This window comes from Lathyrus oleraceus, chromosome 6, assembly GCF_024323335.1.
Source record: "Lathyrus oleraceus cultivar Zhongwan6 chromosome 6, CAAS_Psat_ZW6_1.0, whole genome shotgun sequence".
In the NCBI taxonomy this organism is placed as follows: domain Eukaryota; kingdom Viridiplantae; phylum Streptophyta; class Magnoliopsida; order Fabales; family Fabaceae; genus Lathyrus; species Lathyrus oleraceus.
Genome location: NC_066584.1, coordinates 57,304,985 through 57,326,006, shown reverse-complemented (window position 1 = coordinate 57,326,006; position 21,022 = coordinate 57,304,985). Strand labels below are relative to the sequence as shown.

At 38.3% G+C, this 21,022-nt stretch overlaps 1 protein-coding gene across 1 annotated transcript; it reads right to left on the bottom strand.

Moving 5' to 3' along the window:
* Positions 1-17,485: 17,485 nt before the first annotated feature.
* On the bottom strand, positions 17,486-20,060 carry LOC127092685 (beta-amyrin 11-oxidase). The gene is made up of 7 exons (XM_051031565.1): positions 19,826-20,060; positions 19,258-19,738; positions 18,871-19,125; positions 18,424-18,513; positions 18,231-18,309; positions 17,989-18,095; positions 17,486-17,664 (listed from the first exon to the last, which is right to left on the bottom strand). The coding sequence occupies exons 1-7, from the start codon at positions 20,056-20,058 to the stop codon at positions 17,659-17,661; spliced, it is 1,251 nt and encodes a 416-aa protein (XP_050887522.1). The 5' UTR covers positions 20,059-20,060; the 3' UTR covers positions 17,486-17,658.
* Positions 20,061-21,022: the final 962 nt, after the last annotated feature.

Here is a 21,022-nt window from a genome sequence, read left to right as displayed (position 1 = left end):
AAAACTAAAGCTATGAGACTTGAGACCCACTAGAATGTCCCTCCAATTGGCAGATTGTTCTGTTAAATACCTTGTGGGAATGCTGTAAAATATTCCAGTTCGCATTGGCCAATTTTATATCCCTACAGACTTCATAGTCATGGATATAAAAGAAGATTCTAATACACCCATCATCTTAGGAAGACCTCTCTTAGCCATAGCCGGTGCGATAATAGACGTAAAATGAGGGAAGTTAACATTTGAGGTAGGAGAAGAGAAAATCGAATTTATCCTTTCAAGGTTTCTAAATAACCCTGCTATAGACGACACATGTTATTTTATAGATATCATTGATGAATTTATAAAAGAGTTAACTTACGCACCTCCCCAGCCAATTACACAATTAGTAGAACTTCTAGTCGAAGAAATTCTAGAAGAAGACGAAGATGAATACCATCACAAATATGCTGATGATGACCTGGGAGAACGCTTAGCAATTACCCCTGACCTTATACCAAGCCCTAAGAAGCCATCAGTAGAACTTAAGATATTTCCCAAGAATCTAAGATATGAGTTTATTGATGAACAACTTGATCGCCCAATTATAGTTAATGTTGACCTTAATAATAAAGAAACCGAGAAACATTTGATGGTATGAAGAAAATATCCTACGACTTTATGTTATAACATTTCCGATCTAAAAGGGATAAGACCCTATGTATGCATGCATATAATTATGCTAGAAGAGGACTCTAAAGCCTCTAGAGAGTATTAGAGGAGGATAAATCCTATCATGACAGATGTAGTCAGGAAGGAAGTACTAAAGCTATTACAAGCTGGAATAATCTATCCAATCTCAGACAGTCAGTGGGTTAGCCCAGTGCACGTCGTCCCTAAGAAAAGAGGTGTAACTGTTGTTAAAAATAACAAGGGAGAATCTATAGCTAAACACACAATGATTGGATGGCGTATGTGTATAGATTATAGAAAGCTAAATAAAGAAACTTAGAAGGACCATTTTCCCCTTTCGTTCATTGATCAAATGCTCGAACATTTAGCTAGACATTTGTATTTTTGCTATTTAGACTGATGTTGAGACAGTTTTTAAGTGTCGGGTTTTGTTATCGTATCCACAGAGATTGTAAGATATCACTGCCGTTCAATGGTTGAATTAATCTTAACTTAAAGTAACACTAGGGTTTTGGGTTTTAATCAAGTTATCTTGCATACAAAGTAATTAATTGCTGTAAAAGTTACGTTTTGATTAATATGAGAAATATTGTCAGAGTTAGGTTTCAATGATTACATTTGCTTTGCATGTTTTCGCACGGTCAACAATATTATAAACTCCTTTAGATGATAAATAATTTCACAAAGTCCTCTCAATGCGTTTCTCTCGAACACCCATTGTGAGTTTTGTCATTTTGATCCATTGTTTCTCTCGAACACAATCTATCAAAAAGACAACGTTTTGGTTCAACCTTATGGTGAACAAAATCATTCGTTACTATCTCTAGCTAACAAACAAGTTTGGATGAAAACCTAGGTCAAGAATCGGTAAACATCTCTCGATCAAATACCAACACAAAGAGTTTTAAATAGAAACAAAGTTTTCATCATATATTTACCGTTAAAGAGTTTACAAATGAGGATCCTTACATTTACACACAAAGCTTGGAAATCACCTACATCTAACCTTGACAAATGGAGACTTAGCTACTCATTTTCATGGTAGCTTGGTCGGCAAGTAAGAAAAGAGGGTTGATCAACATCCAAGTCGAATGATCGAAGTTGGATGGGAATCCACCTTCTTTTTGTGGAAGATGGTTGCTAGATGAAGAGAAATGAAATTAGGGCATCCAAAAAATCCCTCCAAACAATGCTGTAAAATATCTAAGAGAAAGTACAAAAAATGGAAAAGTTGGTAAAAAGTGGTATGGGCACAAAAAGTGGCACCTGCTACTTATAGACAAGTGCAGAACTGTCACGTTCGCTAGGCGAGCAGATGGCTCGCCTAGTGAAGGCCAAAAGTGGGCACAAAATGCCCCTGCGCCCAGAGAAAACTGGGCCTGTGGAACTGTCACGTTCGCCTAGCGAACAGACCTTCGCCTAGCGAAGAACTCGCTTCAACCTTCGCCCCAGCGAGGTTGAGAGGTTTTGCTACTGGAATGCTCGCTGGGGACTCGCTAGAGCCTCGCCTAGCGAGCTAGTGCTGGCTGCTCTTTTCACCAAAACAGACTGAATTCGCTGCCACTTCGCCTTCAGTTCGCCTAGCGAATTAATTAACCAATTTACTGGAGCCTTTCGCCAGGAGCTCGCCTAGCGAAGGTTTTGCTTCGCCTCATCCTCGCCTAGCGAGCTGGCAGATGAAATGCTCCTTTGCTTTGGTTCCTTTGCCAATTCTCTTGTGTCTTTATTATCGATTAATTCATGCCTTTCCTGCACAATAACAAACACATCAAAGGCACCAAGCTTGTTTATCAATGTACGCATTCCATGTAAAATAAATGTGACTTTGACAATTTTAGCAGGGTAAAAGAGTGAAAGATGCCCACATATGATAGCTCAAATAAACACTTTTGGGCATCTAACAACTCTCCCCAACTAGATTCTTGCTTGTCCTCAAGCAAAGTATGCCTCTTGAAAGACAAGAGGATTTGCGAAAAGAAACAGTTTCTCCGAAGTTGGATAAACGGCTCAAACACAAGCGAAATCCGCAAATACACGTTTCCAACGGTTTTGAATAAAATAATACATAAGAACTAAAACTTAAAGAGTAATGCAAAATATTTATCTATCTACAACAATGCTATTCTGAATGAATCATCCTATCTCTCCTCTTCGAATAAGGAATGAAGATTTTGCGCGTTTGCAACCGCGGGACTAATCTCACTCACTAACAAATAATGAAGATATCAAATAGATTCATACAATGTCTAATCAATTAAAAATGGTACTGTGGAAGCAAAAAGATCACTAAGGGCTTTTCGGTTGAAGCTTGGTCAGGTTAACAAACAAGGGTCATTTCTAAGGCCATTGAAACGAAAGTGCCGATGCAAAAAAAGACATTCACAGTATTATTCACACTACTCGACTTTGTTTCCTTTGTTTCTTATTTGTAACCTTCACAACACATTTTCCACAACTCAACTCTTATTTTTCACTATTTTTCTTCCAAGCAAGCATTCATTTTCATTCTTTATATTTTTGTTCTTTTCTTTCACATCAAATGTACAAAACAAATGTTTCTTTTCTATATTTTCTATACATATATTTTTCTATGCTTGCTCGGTTTTTCTTTTCTTTTTCAAGAGTTGTGGTGCTTACCAATTCTTTTTCGTTCTCCCCAACTTATTTCTTCCACACCCTAAGTGAATGCTCTTACCTTTTTACGGCAAAAGAACAATAATCAATATTTTCCGGGTTGTAAAAAAAAAGATTTTTGAGATCTCGCTTTATTTCAAGCCGAGATTCAACTGTTTAGGCTCAAAGGGGTTAACAAATACTCTCTCTGCTCACAGGTAAGTTGTTTTTGGATGTAGTTGTGCTCGAAAGAAAACAAGTGCCTTGATCATTTCTAATTGCTTCCACAATTTCACAATAATAACAGACAAATAATGAATCACATGCATCAACAAAACTTATTAGAATCCAGCATTTAAGTGAACAATGGAGGTTTCCTCACAATATATGGTTCTCAGTTCTAGATGAAACATTCATTCAATTATGTTGCAAAAAGACAATATTCTATTTACCAAAAAGAGTAAAGTTCCTAATGCATTCTAAAATTCTAGCCGACGGTAACCATGTACCTTAGCTTCATTCATTTGTTATTCTTATCATTGCCATCCAAGCTCGGATGCACCTTCATTGGGTACTTCTTGAGGAGCAACCAATCTAGAAGGGTTTGCCACTCATTCAACCAAAAATTTATTAAACACACAAAATTAAAAACAAACATAAATATCATTAACTGAAAAGTAAAATTTTGTTCGTGGGGGACAAAACACCCCAATAGTACAACCCATGGTCAAAATACAAAATTTAAAAGTACAAATAAAAATGCCATAATAATAAAAAAAAACTGAAATACAAAAAAAAACAAAAACTTAACCCACAAAGGGCTCAAGACTCCTCCTCACTACCGGCCTCAGAACCGGTCGCCTCATCATCATCCTCATCATCATCATCAGCTCCCACCCCCTCAGAATAGACTGGCACGTCCACGGGCCAATTTGCATTAGTCAGAAACTGCTCCCGTGTCATCAAAGCATGTGCACCACTACCCTGCAGCTGCAAACGCTGCATCGAGTCGTGCATGTCAATCATAGCCCTCTGCGATGCTGCCATCCACTCGAAATTGAATTCACACGCAGCCCGCAGGTATGGATCGACCCTGGGAGTAGAAGCACTAGGACCATCAGAAACCCTAGTGCTACCTGAGGCTGCACTGCTGCCGGTGGCCTTAGCTCTGCAGTATTTTGCCACATACCGGTCATCAATAGGAGCCGGGATCCTAACCTGACCCCGAGACGGAAGTCGCACTCGTGCCTTAATGCACAGACTCATAATCAAACAAGGGAATGCAAGGGGGCAATTCACCCGAGCCCCCGACTTCAGTCCGCTCTCTATTACCGTCTTCAACTCATTGGCAATGATCCTCGCCACATCAATCTCAACATTGGCGAGGATGGAATGTACTAAATGTGCCACTGGGATCGGCACAGTAGATGTGTGGGATTTGGGTTGTATGTTGGTCAAAACCAGAAGAAGAATCAGCTGAGCCATGGGAGTCATGTCCTCCCGATGATATCTCATAGGAACCCCGGATGGGTTCGGCTCAACAGATTTCCCTGGTAAAAGCAGGGCGGCCGTAATTGCTGGGACATCCTTGTGCAGCCGGAGGTCAATATGGTACTGGTCTCTTTGGTCAGCACCCAGCTGAAGCGGCTCCCCGAGAATTTGGTTGATCGTATCCCTGTCAAAAGGAACTGGCCGACCGGCCACTCTAGAGACCCAAGTGAAGGGCTCATCATCATCTGGCAATGCGTTAGCGTAGAACTCCCGCACTGTAGCGATGTCATAGTGTTCCAAGGGATTTATCAACCTATCCCATTTCTTTGTATCGATCAACCCGGCAAAACTCCGATACGTGCCCTGTGGGTTAATCAGAAAACGCTTCTCAGGCAAAATTTTTCGCTTCTCCAAAGCGATGTACCGTGCCGCTTGCTTTGCACCGACAAACTTGTCGGTATCGAATTGGATCGGCACGGTTCGTGAAGTAGTTGCCGCACCCTTTCTTTTCTTGCCAGCACTAGATCTTGACTCCATTCTGCAAAACAAGAGATAAAGCAACAAACACGAAACAAACAGATTAGAACCAAAACAGTTTTTATAAGGGACTGGTTTGCTCGCTGCTGCTTCGCCTAGCGAAGTGGCAGCGAATGCTCGCCCCAGGTTCGCCTAGCGAGTGCTAGCGAACCTTACGGGTTTTGGGGTTTTCTGCATTTTCAAAATTGTTTCCCCCAAAACCTGTACATACAAGGTTTCCACAGCAAAACCCAATGATTTCTCATGACTATGAATTGTTCTATGCTATTGGGAATACCTAATTTCATGGAAAACCTAAGTAAGAGTAAATCCCCAATTTAAAAACCTAAATGCACAACATTGCAAACTCCCAAAATTGCATACAACCTCAAGGTTCCTATCACACCTATCCTATTTACCATTCACATTTGGAAATAAATAATGCAACAAAAGAAACATGCAATATGGCAAACCTTGAGGTAAACGGATTTGGAAAGGAGAAGTGGGAAGTGTTTGCAATTGACCGACACACAAATGTTGTTGATATGGATGCACAGTAGAGAATTTGAGAAGGCAAATCGCACACTTCAGCAGAGCAGTTTAGAAGAATTTTTAGGGTAAGGGCAAAACTGCCCTGCTGAACTGTTTAAATAGAACAGTACTGGTGCGCTCGCTACTGCCTCGCCTAGCGAGCAGCCAGCGAGCGCGCTCGCTGCAGCCTCGCCTAGCGAGCTGCAAGCGAGCATGACAGCAAGTGCTTTTGCAAATGCAGCACTTGCATGTCATCCAGCCTGAAAAAGCACACAATACTCAGACAACATCAAACATAAAACAGGAAATACTTACAATGTTGGGGTGCCTCCCAACTAGCGCTTGTTTAACGTCGGCTAAGCTCGACGGTGCGATGCTCACAGAGGAGCATCGAGCGGCTGAGCACAACTCTCGCGATCCACATGACCGCCGAGATACACTTTCAATCGTTGGCCGTTCACGGTCCAACTGTCTTTCTCGTCCATGTCTTCAATGATAATGGCCCCGTATTCTTTTACTTCTTTCACCCGAAATGGCCCGGACCATTTTGATTTCAACTTCCCGGGAAACAACTTCAACCGGGAGTTGAACAATAAGACCAATTGTCCGGGCACGAATTCTTTGGTTCGGATCTTCTTGTCATGATATTTCTTTGCTTTTTCCTTGTACAACCAACTTGAGTGGTATGCGGCTTTGCGCATCTCCTCCAACTCAAGTAGTTGTACTTTCCTTTTGTTACCGGCCAACTCATGTTCAAAATTTAGAAATTTTAGGGCCCACAAGGCCTTGTGCTCCAATTCAACCGGCAAATGGCAAGTTTTACCAAATACCAATTGAAACGGAGTTAGGCCAATTGGAGCTTTAAAGGCCGTACGGTAGGCCCATAATGCTTCGTCCAATTTTTGGGACCACTCTTTTTTAGAATTAGACACGGTTTTTTCTAGGATTCTCTTAATCTCTCGATTAGAGACCTCCGCTTGCCCGTTAGCCTGAGGGTGGTACGGAGTTGTCACCCTATGCGACACACCATAATGTTTTAGAATTGTTTCCAAAGGTGCATTGCAAAAGTGTGACCCTCCGTCACTTATCAACACTCGGGGTGTTCCAAAACGGGAAAAGATGTTTTTCTTTAAAAATTTTATCACCGTTTTGGCATCCGCCCGAGGTGAGGCAATCGCCTCAACCCACTTAGAGACATAATCAACAGCTACAAGCATGTACTCATTCCCGTAAGAGGGTGGGAAAGGTCCAACAAAATCTATGCCCCAACAATCGAACACTTCCACTTCTTGGATATTTTGGAGAGGCATCTCATCTCTCTTACCTATCCCACCACTTCTTTGGCAACTGTCACAACTTTGCGCATGGGTATGTGCGTCTTTAAAAATAGTTGGCCAATAAAATCCCGATTGAAGAATTTTAGTGGCCGTTCTCACCCCATTATAATGACCGCCATAAGGCGAGTTGTGACAATGCCAAAGGATGCTCTGGGCTTCATCACCAGTTACGCATCTCCTTAACAGGTTATCGCTACCCAACTTAAACAAGTATGGGTCATCCCAAACATAATACTTCGCATCCGAAAGGAACTTCCTCTTTTGGTTCGAAGTTAGATCGGCCGGCACACAACCACTAGCCTTGTGGTTTGCAAAGTCTGCAAACCACGGCCTAACTTGAACCTTAAACAATTTTTCATCAGGAAATTCTTCCCGGATTTCCTTTTCAGATGCGGTAACCTCGACATTCACCAAGCGGGATAAATGATCCGCTACCAAGTTTTCCGACCCCTTCTTGTCTTTAATTTCGACATCGAATTCTTGTAACAAGAGGATCCAACGGATGAGCCTTTGCTTCGAATCCGGCTTGGTCAGCAGATATTTAATCGCCGCGTGGTCGGTGTACACCACGACTTTAGACCCTATAAGATAGGACCTAAACTTTTCTAGCGCATACACTATTGCGAGTAGTTCTTTTTCCGTTGTGGCATAATTTATTTGAGCCTCGTTAAGAACCTTACTCGCATAATGTATAGCATGAAAAGTTTTGTCCTTTCTTTGGCCAAGTACCGCTCCAACGGCATAGTCACTCGCGTCACACATTAGTTCAAAATTTTCATTCCAATCGGGAGCGACTATTATTGGAGCGGTAACCAATTTTTCTTTTAAAACCTCGAAAGCTTGCAAACAATCGTCGGTGAAGAGAAATACCTGATCTTTGGCGAGTAAATTGCTCAAAGGTTTAGCCACCTTTGAGAAGTCCTTGATGAAGCGCCGGTAGAACCCCGCGTGCCCCAAAAAACTACGGATGCCCTTCACATTGACCGGAGGGGGTAATTTTTCAATTACATCAACCTTAGCTCTATCCACTTCAAGCCCCATTTTAGAGACTTTGTGGCCTAGCACAATCCCCTCGGTCACCATAAAGTGACACTTTTCCCAATTCAGCACCAAATTAGTCTTCACACACCTTTCCAACACCGTCTTCAAATTTGCCAAGCATAGACTAAATGTCCCACCAAACACCGAGAAGTCATCCATGAAGACTTCCATTGTTTTCTCTATTAGATCGGCAAAAATAGCTTGGACACATCGTTGGAATGTCGCCGGCGCATTGCAAAGCCCAAAAGGCATTTTTCTGTATGCGAACACTCCAAACGGACACGTGAAAGCCGTCTTCTCATGATCAACCGGGTCAACCGCAATTTGGTTGTACCCGGAGTAGCCGTCTAAAAAACAGTAGTATTGTTGGCCCGATAGTCTTTCAAGCATTTGATCCATAAATGGGAGTGGAAAATGGTCCTTACGAGTCGCGGTATTCAACCGTCTATAATCTATACACATTCTCCATCCCGTGGCAACTTTAGTCGGGATCAATTCGTCTTTGTCATTACGGATTACGGTCATTCCACCCTTCTTCGGAACCACGTGCACGGGACTAACCCACGGACTATCCGAGATCGGGTAAATCATTCCCGCATCCAAAAGCTTCACCACTTCCTTTCTTACAACCTCTTTCATCGTAGGATTTAAGCGGCGTTGTGGTTGAGCCACCGGCTTGAAATCCTCCTCCATCAAAATCTTGTGCATACAATAGGATGGACTAATTCCTTTAAGATCGGAAAGAGTCCAACCCATAGCTTCTTGATTGGTCTTTAGCACAAATATAAGACGGGCTTCTTCTTCAATTGTCAAAAGGTTGCTTATGATAACCGGCTTGCCCTCGGTATCATCAAGGAATACATATTTCAAAGTCGAAGGTAACTCTTTTAATTCAATTGACGCTTTCTCGTCAATTACCTCCTTCTTCAAATTTTCTTCCTCTATTTCCCACGGTTGTAGGTCTTCCAAGCTATCAAGTTCCTTCAAGCATTCCTCAAGAGCTAGCTCCTCTTCAACAGTGAAAACTTCCAATGAGTCGTCGAGAGCTAACTCCATAGGAGATATCTCGTGGATATGCTTTGAAACTTCCATAATAGCGTCTTCGATCACATCGATTCGAAAGCTATCATGTCTATCTTTGGAATGCTTCATCGCCTCGAATAGATCAAAGGTGACCTCCTCATTTTGAACACGCACCTTCATTAAACCGTCATCAACATCAATCATCATTCTTGCGGTCTTCATGAATGGTCGGCCCAATATGAGCGGAGCATCATCATCTTCCTCCATATCAATTACAATAAAATCCACCGGGAAAAAGAATTTGTCGACCTTCACCAACACATCTTGGGCTACGCCATGAGGATGGGTCGTCGACTTATCCGCCAATTGTAATGTCATTCGGATGGACTTAATCTCGATGTTGCCAAGCCTCTTGATAATTGACAAAGGTATAAGATTTATGCTCGACCCCAAGTCAATAAGTCCCTTTCCGACATATACATCACCAATTTTAACCGGCAATGTAACTCTTCCCGGATCAACCTCTTTCTTAGGAAGCGTCCTTTGAATGATGGCACTACAGCTCGCATCAAGGACGATGGTCTCCGGTTCCGTATACCTCCGCTTTTTGGTTAGTATGTCCTTCATGAACTTGGCATACTTTGGCATTTGTTCCAAAGCTTCAGCAAACGGAATGTTTATTTGTAATTGCTTAAAAATATCCATGAACCGGGCGTAATGCCGTTCATTTTCCCTTTTGGAAGGGGCATGAGGGTAAGGAAGGTTTTGGACAGGAGTAGCGCTCACTACCTCCTTCCCTTTCGCTACTCTAGCGCTTTTCCATCTCGGCTTCTTCACTACCTCCCTTATTACCTCATCATTTTTATTCTCCTCAATCTCCACATTTTTTTTATTTTCAACTTCACCATTATTTTTATTCTTTTCAACTACTTCCTCATCACTCCACACTCCTACTTCACCATCAACATTTTCTTCCACTATCTCCTCCTCAATCTCCTTCTCATTCTCTCTTTTTTCACTCTCCACTCTTTTTTCGTTTTCACTCCCCAACTCCCTTCCACTTCTCGTCACAATCGCCTTACAATGCTCCTTAGGATTTGTTTGCGTATTGGCCGAGAAAGAAGGACCAGTTTGTTGTTCAGCTAGTTGCTTGGCAAGTTGCCCAACTTGAGTTTCAAGATTTTTTATTGCCGCGTCATTACTCTTTTGATTGGCCATTGACATCTGCATGAATTGCGTCAATGTCTCTTCCAATTTAGAATTGACTACCGGCGGTTGTTGAGATTGATACGGATTTTGGGGAGGATTTTGACGGCTAGAAGAACCACCTCCATAACCTTGGTTATGATAATAGTTGCTTCTAGGTTGGAACCCTTGGTTCCCTTGGAATTGTTGTTGTTGTTGTTGAGGGTGCGGTTGATAAGGTTGTTGTTGTCTTGGTTGATAGTCCCGTTGATTGGCCATATAGTTCACCTCGTCAAAGCCGGGAGGTGGACAAAATCCGGTGTCATGTTCACCCTTACAAAGTTCACAACAAGCTATTTGTTTAACTTTTGACGGTTCTCTTAACTCTGTGATTTGTTGCGTTAAAAGTTCCACTTGTTGTGAGATGAGCTTGTTTTGGGCAAGTATGGCATCATTCGTCCCTAACTCAAGCACTCCCGCCTTCTTCAAAGAATTTCCACGACTTTGACTTTGAAGATCATTCAAAGCCATACGGTTGATAATGTTGGTGGCTTCTTCGGCACTCTTTGACATCAACGAGCCACCCGAGGTGGCATCCAACAACGTCTTACAGTTTGGTTGAAGTCCATTTCTGAAGATATGGATTTGAGTTAATTCATCAAATCCATGCCCTTTACATTTCCTTAGCATGGACTTGAATCTCTCCCACGCTTCATTCAACGATTCACTGGTTCCTTGAGAAAACACCGAGATGGCCGTCTTTGATTCCATGAATCGGTTATGAGAGAAAAATCTTTCAATGAATTTCTCCTCTAACACATTCCAATCTGTCATTACGGCAGGTGTTTGATCGAGATACCAATCCTTTGCTTTACCGAGCAAAGCGTGAGGAAATAAACGTCTGAACAACGGAAGCTCCTGAGCCTGATCCACTCCGGCAGCCAATGCTATCTCATAGAATTTTGTGAGAAAAGCAAATGGGTCTTCATGGTCCATTCCGGTGAATGGACTCCCATACAATAAATTCAGAGTTCCCGTCTTCATCTCAGCTTGCCTTCCTGTGTGGTTAGCAAACTGAGCGGTGTTCCTTGGACTGTTGATACATGGAGTAGAAATCGGTGGTGGTGGTTGTGGCTCCATGTTTGGTACGAATGTGTGTGGATTGGTGGTTGAAGAACTTTCTCCTTGCTCTTGGCGTTGCCTAGCCTGTTGCCTCCTACGTCTTGTTTTGCTATTGAGCCTCCTTGCGGTTCTCTCGATCTCCGGATCAAAAAGAAGTTCGTCCACAGGGATTTTCCCTCGCATAAACCGTAAGCTGCACACTAAACCAAACGAATTACAAGCACAAGTCAAAAATTCACAAGCTAAAACTTAAACAACCAATGCGATGCTCGCAATATCAATTTACAATCCCCGGCAACGGCGCCATTTTTGTTGAGACAGTTTTTAAGTGTCGGGTTTTGTTATCGTATCCACAGAGATTGTAAGATATCACTGCCGTTCAATGGTTGAATTAGTCTTAACTTAATGTAACACAAGGGTTTTGGGTTTTAATCAAGTTATCTTGCATACAAAGTAATTAATTGCTGTAAAAGTTACGTTTTGATTAATATGAGAAATATTGTCAGAGTTAGGTTTCAATGATTACATTTGCTTTGCATGTTTTCGCACGGTCAACAATATTATAAACTCCTTTAGATGATAAATAATTTCACAAAGTCCTCTCAATGCGTTTCTCTCGAACACCCATTGTGAGTTTTGTCATTTTGATCCATTGTTTCTCTCGAACACAATCTATCAAAAAGACAACGTTTTGGTTCAACCTTATGGTGAACAAAATCATTCGTTACTATCTCTAGCTAACAAACAAGTTTGGATGAAAACCTAGGTCAAGAATCGGTAAACATCTCTCGATCAAATACCAACACAAAGAGTTTTAAATAGAAACAAAGTTTTCATCATATATTTACCGTTAAAGAGTTTACAAATGAGGATCCTTACATTTACACACAAAGCTTGGAAATCACCTACATCTAACCTTGACAAATGGAGACTTAGCTACTCATTTTCATGGTAGCTTGGTCGGCAAGTAAGAAAAGAGGGTTGATCAACATCCAAGTCGAATGATCGAAGTTGGATGGGAATCCACCTTCTTTTTGTGGAAGATGGTTGCTAGATGAAGAGAAATGAAATTAGGGCATCCAAAAAATCCCTCCAAACAATGCTGTAAAATATCTAAGAGAAAGTACAAAAAATGGAAAAGTTGGTAAAAAGTGGTATGGGCACAAAAAGTGGCACCTGCTACTTATAGACAAGTGCAGAACTGTCACGTTCGCTAGGCGAGCAGATGGCTCGCCTAGCGAAGGCCAAAAGTGGGCACAAAATGCCCCTGCGCCCAGAGAAAACTGGGCCTGTGGAACTGTCACGTTCGCCTAGCGAACAGACCTTCGCCTAGCGAAGAACTCGCTTCAACCTTCGCCCCAGCGAGGTTGAGAGGTTTTGCTACTGGAATGCTCGCTGGGGACTCGCTAGAGCCTCGCCTAGCGAGCTAGTGCTGGCTGCTCTTTTCACCAAAACAGACTGAATTCGCTGCCACTTCGCCTTCAGTTCGCCTAGCGAATTAATTAACCAATTTACTGGAGCCTTTCGCCAGGAGCTCGCCTAGCGAAGGTTTTGCTTCGCCTCATCCTCGCCTAGCGAGCTGGCAGATGAAATGCTCCTTTGCTTTGGTTCCTTTGCCAATTCTCTTGTGTCTTTATTATCGATTAATTCATGCCTTTCCTGCACAATAACAAACACATCAAAGGCACCAAGCTTGTTTATCAATGTACGCATTCCATGTAAAATAAATGTGACTTTGACAATTTTAGCAGGGTAAAAGAGTGAAAGATGCCCACATATGATAGCTCAAATAAACACTTTTGGGCATCTAACAACTGATACTCAGGATTTTTACAAATTCCGATTCACCCTTATGACCAACAGAAGACTACTTTTACATGTCCTCGTGGAACTTTCTCCTACCGTCGAATTCCATTTGGACTATGCAATGCTCCCACAACCTTCCAGAGATGTATGATGGAAATATTCGCATACTTCCTAAATGGTATCATGGAAGTTTTTATGGATGATTTTTTCGTATGCGGATCTGCTTTTGAAGGATGCCTAGACAACTTAGAAAAAGTTATGGAAAGGCGTGTAAAGGTTAACCTGGTACTAAATTGGGAAAAATGCCTCTTCATGGTGAAGGAAGGCATAATCCTATGACACATATTGTCTGAAAGAGGAATTGAGATTGATAAAGCTAAGATAGAAGTCATAGAGAACTTCCAGCCACCTAAAACAGTTAGAGAGGTTAGAAGTTTCCTTGGACACACCAGTTTCTACCGATATTTTATTAAAGAATTCTCTAAAATTACAAAACCTCTAACTGGTCTTCTGAAGAAAGATGTTGAATTCATTTTCAACGAAAAATTCCTTGATTCTTTTAATCTCCTTAAGCACGCATTAATATCCGCCCCTATTATGCAACCTTCTGATTAGAGTTAACCATTTGAGGTTATGTGAGATGCCAATACTATGTTGTAGGCGTTGTCTTGGGACAATGTAAAGATAAGAAACTACATGTCATATACTATTAAATCAGAACCTTAGATCCTGCTCAAATGAATTGTGCAACTACTGAGAAGGAACATTTAGCCGTAGTATTCGCAATCGATAAATTTCGTTCTTACCTAGTAGGAGCCAAAATAATCATCTATACAGACCACCCTGCTATAAGATATTTACTAAGAAAAAAGGACACAAAACCAAGATTACTTCGGTGGATCCTATTGTTATAGGAATTCAATTTGGAAATACGAGACAAGAAAGGAACTAAAAACGTGGTAGTTGACCACCTCTCAAGGCTAGATGATCTAAAACCAAACCATGTACCTATAAATGATGATTTTACTTATGACAGACTGGCCGCGTCAATTGACATCGAAGGAATGAGTTATGACCACTTCCATGAATATCTTAAATCACAATACTCAAACGTTGAGAACATGATATGAGAGGAAGCTTCCTTAGTGCAAAAGATTGTACCCTAGTATCCTGACTATGTAAACTACCTTGCAGCTAAAGTTCTACCTTTTGATATGACCTAACAACAGAAGAATAGATTCTTCCATGACCTAATTTTTTTATTGGGACGAACCACTCCTTTTCAAAAGAGGAGCCGATGGCCTTTTCCATAGTTGCGTTCCTGAGGAGGAAATTGAAAGCATTATAAACCACTGTCATTCCTCTCCTTAAGGAGGACATGCAAGCACGTCGAAGACATACGTTAAGATTCTTAAAGTAAGGCTTTATTGGCCCACCATATGATTGTTGACACGCACCGAAAACATTTCCATAAGTGACGAAATGCCTTTAAACAACATATTGGAAGTTAAGATTTTTGATGTTGCTTGAAGTTGCTTGTTGAAGAAGGCATGGAAATAAACACATGAACCTTTGAATTTCCTTGAGACGTAAGCTGTAAAAATTTGAGATGCTCTTGATTGAAAAGCCCTATATTGCAACGTAAACTTAATAAAACACATTTTTTTTGCTATTTTGATTAGTGGTTAGATAATCAATTAATCATGTAAGCATAAAGATAAAACATGAACAAAGAGGTGCTTGGTGATCTTTGCAAAAAGCAAACCCAAAGATGGATAAGGGGAAGGACCAAGACGTGACCTTGTTTATATGCAAATGATGCAAATGATATGTGGGATCTTAGGGTTAGAAATTAGGGTATGACAAATGGAAAGAAAAATCTCAAAGTCTCTTTAAAATTTTGAAAATTTGGGATTTTGGGTGTTTGATTCAAATCAAGCATAAATCATGATTCAATTCATTTTGGGGAGAGGCAAACCAGAAACTTTTAAAACAATTTGATTTGAATCACATTTTACAAATGATTTGTATCATCAAACTCTGGGTCACTTATGCCTCAATTGATTCAAATCACACTTAACATATGATTCGAATCATGCATTTTTCTCATATGTTTTCAGTTAGCTCAGAATGTTTGATTTGAATCAAATTTAACACATGATTTGAATCACATGGTCTTTGATTAGAATCAAACTTTTTCTCTTGATTCAAATCAACTAAAAAATGGGTAAAAAATATGTTTTTCTTTTATTCCACTTCACTTGTTCATTTGATTCAATTCATGAAATTCTCTTGATTTAAATCTAACTGACTTTTTCAACCATTTTTCAGTGCATAATCTCAAGCACGTATAAAACCTTTTTGTCATCATTTCTCATATAACGAAACATAGTGAATATCATAATAAACATTTTGATTTTGTGAAAAATAAATTTCCTTTGCTTTAAAAGTTCAAAGTTCTTACAACGAAATTCTTACATCTTTAACTTTAATTTGATTCAGATCTTGATAACAAGAGATTTGTAATTGATTGAAGGAGACACGTTTTTTACACTAATCGTTCTTGAAGATTTGGTTGAGATTTTCAGATTGTTTGCAAGATTGTGGTGATTGTCATGGTGATGAAAAACCCCATTGAAAATAAGTAGGTTATTTTATCAAGATTTTCCTTAGTAGTGACTGTGCGGAAGACTACAAATAAGACAAAGTTCTTCTCAAATCTTTAGACAATTCATCGCTAAAGGAATCAGTAGGATCAGGGGGTTGATTGCTATACACGGAGGCTTGAAGAAGATTGGTGATATTGGAAGATTCAAGAAGCGTTAATCGAGTAAAGATTACACATAAGAGTTTGAGATTTTGCTATATACAAGGCAATATCCAGATAGGAGATTTTAATTTTCTCATCATTATTGTGGATTGGTGATTGTATAAATTCTTGCAAATATTTTTCAAATAAAAAGAAACAATGTAGGTTACAATAGGGAACCATTGAAGAGTGCACGTAGGCAAAGCGATGACGAACGCCGTAACACTATAAATATCAGTGTCATCTCTCTCTCACTCTTTCATTTTATTTCATAGTATTTGCATACTTAGGTATTTCAATTCTAGCGTAATTTATCGTTTATTCAATTGATAGCGGTTTATTACGTAAGCATTAGGTTTTGTTAGAATTGAATACCTTATTAAGCTGAATTGATGATTAAGTTCTGAGAAACGATTGAAGTTAAAATACACTATGTTGAATCATTGTATGAACACACATCGTAGATTATACAACTAGATCAATCGAATACCTTGTGTTTCATCATATTCATCTTTGATATTTGTGAAACAATTTAGTGTTAACACGATCAAAGTTTTGAAAAGTATAATTTTCATATTTTCGCATCAAACTTCCGCTCGCACCTTTTGAAAAATCTCCGATACATTATTTAAAAAGTAGTTGATTTTTTATTTGGATCTATTCATCTCCTATAGACTGTTTTTTCCTCCATATTCACATCCAATATTAATCTTTCGTCTGGTAGAAATCATTAGTGGTGGCTAGTAGGGAAGAATGAGGTCTTCTTGGTTGTTTTAGTTTATAGCCTCCTCAATATGGTTTTTCCGACCATTTCCCTCATTTGGAGAAATAGAGCCCCGCCTTTTTTCTGGTCTAGTTGAGACACTTCCAAGGTGGTTGTCTTCTCTTAGAAGACACCTCTTGATAAGTATCCTTCTAGAAAAAATCTTCTTTTTAATTACATGGTTCACTTAATGGAGTCTAGGAGTGATATTTCTTGTAAGTAGTGTTACTTGTAGATGCCTTTGTGGTTTGAATTTTGGAGGGTTGTTTGTTTTTGAGGCTTTATATAGTTTTCATTTATTATTGGTTATATTTTCTTTTCCGTATATTGCCTTTAGAAAAATAAGAAAAATCTTTTAAGATAGTGAAAAAATCAATATAAGTTTGTTGGAGAACAGACAAGTGTTACCTGATGAGAAGAAATTGTTATCAACTATCTAAGCCTTATATACAATATCAAATCAATCCTTATTATAATTTTTTTGAATTTTAACAATAATAATATTTCTTTTATTTACATTACATAAGATGAAGCATACCAACAAAAACCAAAATAATATAATATAATATAACATACCACTCATGTGTAATTAATAAGAAGCAACTGTTTATTTCCAAACCAAGAGACTTTGGAAATTTATTTTCCACTCCAATAACTATGCAATGCTTGAGACCTTTATCACCTTAGCAAGACAATTGTCAATGGGTTTGGGTGATGATAAATTAGTAATGGGACATTTTGGATTCACTATCTCAAGCCTGCACAAAATAGATTAATTATGTAAATGAAATAGAGCTAAATTTATATTCAAATAATTTAATAGTAAAAAGTTAAAATGAGTGCTTACTTATAATTGAGAAGGAAATAATGTAGAAATATAGAAATTTCAAGTTTAGCCAAATCACTTCCAGGACAGTGTCTCAACTAGACCAGAAAAAAGGCGGGGCTCTAATATTTAAATACTTTAATTTACATTCCATCTAAATACTTGTAGCCAAATCACTTCCAGGACAGTGTCTCACTAATATTTAAATACTTGTTTACAGTTTTAATATAAATTATGACATTATAATAGAACTCACATTCCATCTAGATGGATTAAATTCATATGGATTTGGATAATAAGTAGGATCCATATGAATAGCTTTTGTCCAAGTTAACACTTTCCATCCTTTCGGTATAATGTAACCTAAAAATATAAAAATATAGAGTAGATGATTTTTTTTACTATTTTTTAATAAATTGAAATATAATATAAATGTTGATATTAAATATGAGAATTTTAATTTTAAGTTTTAAAGAATAACATTGAATATGAACAAACCATTGATGTTAACGTCTATAGTTGCTTCTCGAAAAATTGCAAAATTGGAATTCTTAAGTCTCATTGATTCATTGATTATCTGTAAATGAAAGAAATTACAATACTAATTAATTAAGATTAGTTTTTAAAAACAAATTGAAAGAGAAAAACTATAATTTTAATTAAAATGATATTGATGATTATATCAACCTACATGAGAAAGATAAGTCATTTTCTTAATATCCTTTAAATTTAAATGTTTCTGCATGGGCAGTCTGTTCTTCATGATCTCCTCCTGCTCCTCCTGACAAAAAAAATTACATACATTATTTGATGAACAACATATTAATAATTTTTCTTTATATCTTAAGACTTAGTTGGTGTTTATTTTTATTGTTATGAATTTAAGAAATATTTTCATATAATTAGTTTATTTTTTTATGTTATTGAGTCACTGAATATGAAATGATAAATTTATATTTTAATTTATTAATTAATGAATGAAATTTAACTTTTGGATTTATTTCATTTTTTGTAATGCTTAAATGTACTATTGATTTTCTCCTTTTTTCTAAAATTTAATTAATTTTTTATTTATTTTTAAATTAGACTTTTAGTTCCTCTATTATATATTTTTTGAAAAAAAAATAATTTATTTTACCTTGGCCTTTTCCAAAATATGTGGATTTTGTGTAAGATACATCATTGACCACATCATACTACTAGCTGTACTGTCATGGCCAGCAAGTACAATCCCTATCAATATGTCAATAATATCTTCATCTTCTGGTTTCCAACCATCTTCATCCTTTGCTTCCAAAAACATATCAAGGAGATCTTTCCTTTCACCATGTTTTATCATCCTCCTCCTTTCTTCCACAATAGGTTTAACTAATTTCGCCAGCTTCTCGCGTGCCTACGTGTAATCATCGTTAAAATAAAATTCTATCACAATGATCCAGATGCACGAGTCTTCAACTAGTTCGTATTAACAATAATATTATAAAGTTGAATACGAAAAAATATATAAAAAAATATAAATAATTACCATGATTCCTTTACGAAAAGTAAATCCGGGAAGATTTACCGGCAAAGAGAACAAAGCCCTATGCATTTCAGTAAAAGAATTTCCTATTTTGGTGATAATATGTTGATTGTAAGAGCCCATAAAGATATCAATGATGATTTTAAAGGAAATATTTTTCAGTTCTTTCAAAAACTCAACCGGCTCATTCATACTAGAAATTTCGTCTAGAGAATTAACCACAATATCCTCCATGCATGATAGGTATGTTTCTAATGTATTATGGCCGATGGTAAGAGAAGAGATTAATCGTCTAAAACGCTTGTGTTCTTCTCGAGACAAACTCCAAATACATTTACATCTCACAACTTCAATGGTGGATTTTGGATAACCGATTTTAAAGGTCTCATCGTCTGTCAACACTCGTCTACACATCTCAGCGTCACAAATAATGATGCTTGGACTTCCAAATAAATGCATCTTGTAGATACCGATTCGTCCATACCTGTAATGTTAAAATATATGATTTATTATATGCAAATTATATATGTGCGTGTGAAGAATCATTGCAAGATGAGAAAAAGAAAGAGACTTGGAAACAAGGTCGTTGATGAATAAATCAGGATGATCAGATTTGAAATGTTTAATAAAGGCCAACATATTTCCTACAAAAGGCCATCCCAAATCACCAGGAGGAAGAGGGTATTGTTTCTTTCTTAATTTTATGTTATAGTAACATTCATTCAACCTCCACACAAAATTGATCACACAGAAATAGGTTGCTAACAAAAGGGCATAAATCCAAATCCAATATTCTATATCCATCTTTGAATACCTAAGTCATTTGCTCATATTACACATATATAGTTGATAGAGTTAGTTTAATTACGTAACGGCAGTTGATAGAGTTAGTAAATCCATGTATGGTAGTTAGCTTTGTTACGTTACGTTTCCTTTTATTTTTTGGACTAATTATAAGTTAGTTTATTAGCCATAGTGTTAACATATGTAACTTCTATAGATTGCCGTCATAATAAAAGACATTTTATTGGAGTAGGGAAAGTAAATATTGTTTATAATCTACATTTTACTTCTCAAACAATGTGAAGTTATTTATGAACAAGTTCAATATATTTTGCCCTATATAATTTATTATGTACTAGAACATAATATGAATAATATGTTGAAGATGATTGACTACTATGGGGAATTTTCTAGTACGGTGGTAGGTGTCCCCGATGAACAAAGAGGAGGGAGAGCGATTATTTTAAAGACTGTCACTTCAACGCTCAACTCAATAAATTAGTGATGTGAAACTTACGGTGTGAGTGTGATTAATACTCGGGCAAGACTCAAAGTCACTGGTTGATTCGATGTGAGATGGGGAAGGTTGTTGGATGAGCATCAACTGTTAAGATGAAGATGAAATCTTGTTTTATGTGGTGTTTTGCCGTGGAGGTTTACATGCTCCCTAGTTGAATGAGTATCTTTAATAAGGTTGGACCTTTGGATTAGGTCGGTCTTAAGCCTTTTATATTCCCTTGCACTTTCTTTTCACAACTTAGTAGCATCCAAATCACGTAGAAAGTATTTCTAAGAGTTGTTTCAAGTTCTGAGATGAGTAATTAATGCTTGCAACCACTCGCTCACTAAGCGGGCTTCTGTCCCGCTAAGCAAGTTTGCGTGTTTTTTTAAATGTGCTTTTGCACAAAACTCCCTAAGCAAGACTTGGCATTTTACAAAGTGTGCTTAGCGGGGAACTCTCATGTTTTGCCACATGGAAAGTTTG

Coding starts and splice junctions, on each gene's coding strand:
- LOC127092685 (XM_051031565.1), bottom strand. CDS start 20,058: ATGGATATAGAATATTGGATTTGGATTTATGCCCTTTTGTTAGCAACC. Junction 18,514..18,870: donor ATATTTTGGAAAAGGCCAAG/GTAAAATAAATT, acceptor TTTTTTTGTCAG/GAGGAGCAGGAGGAGATCAT. Junction 18,096..18,230: donor TATAGACGTTAACATCAATG/GTTTGTTCATAT, acceptor TTATATTTTTAG/GTTACATTATACCGAAAGGA.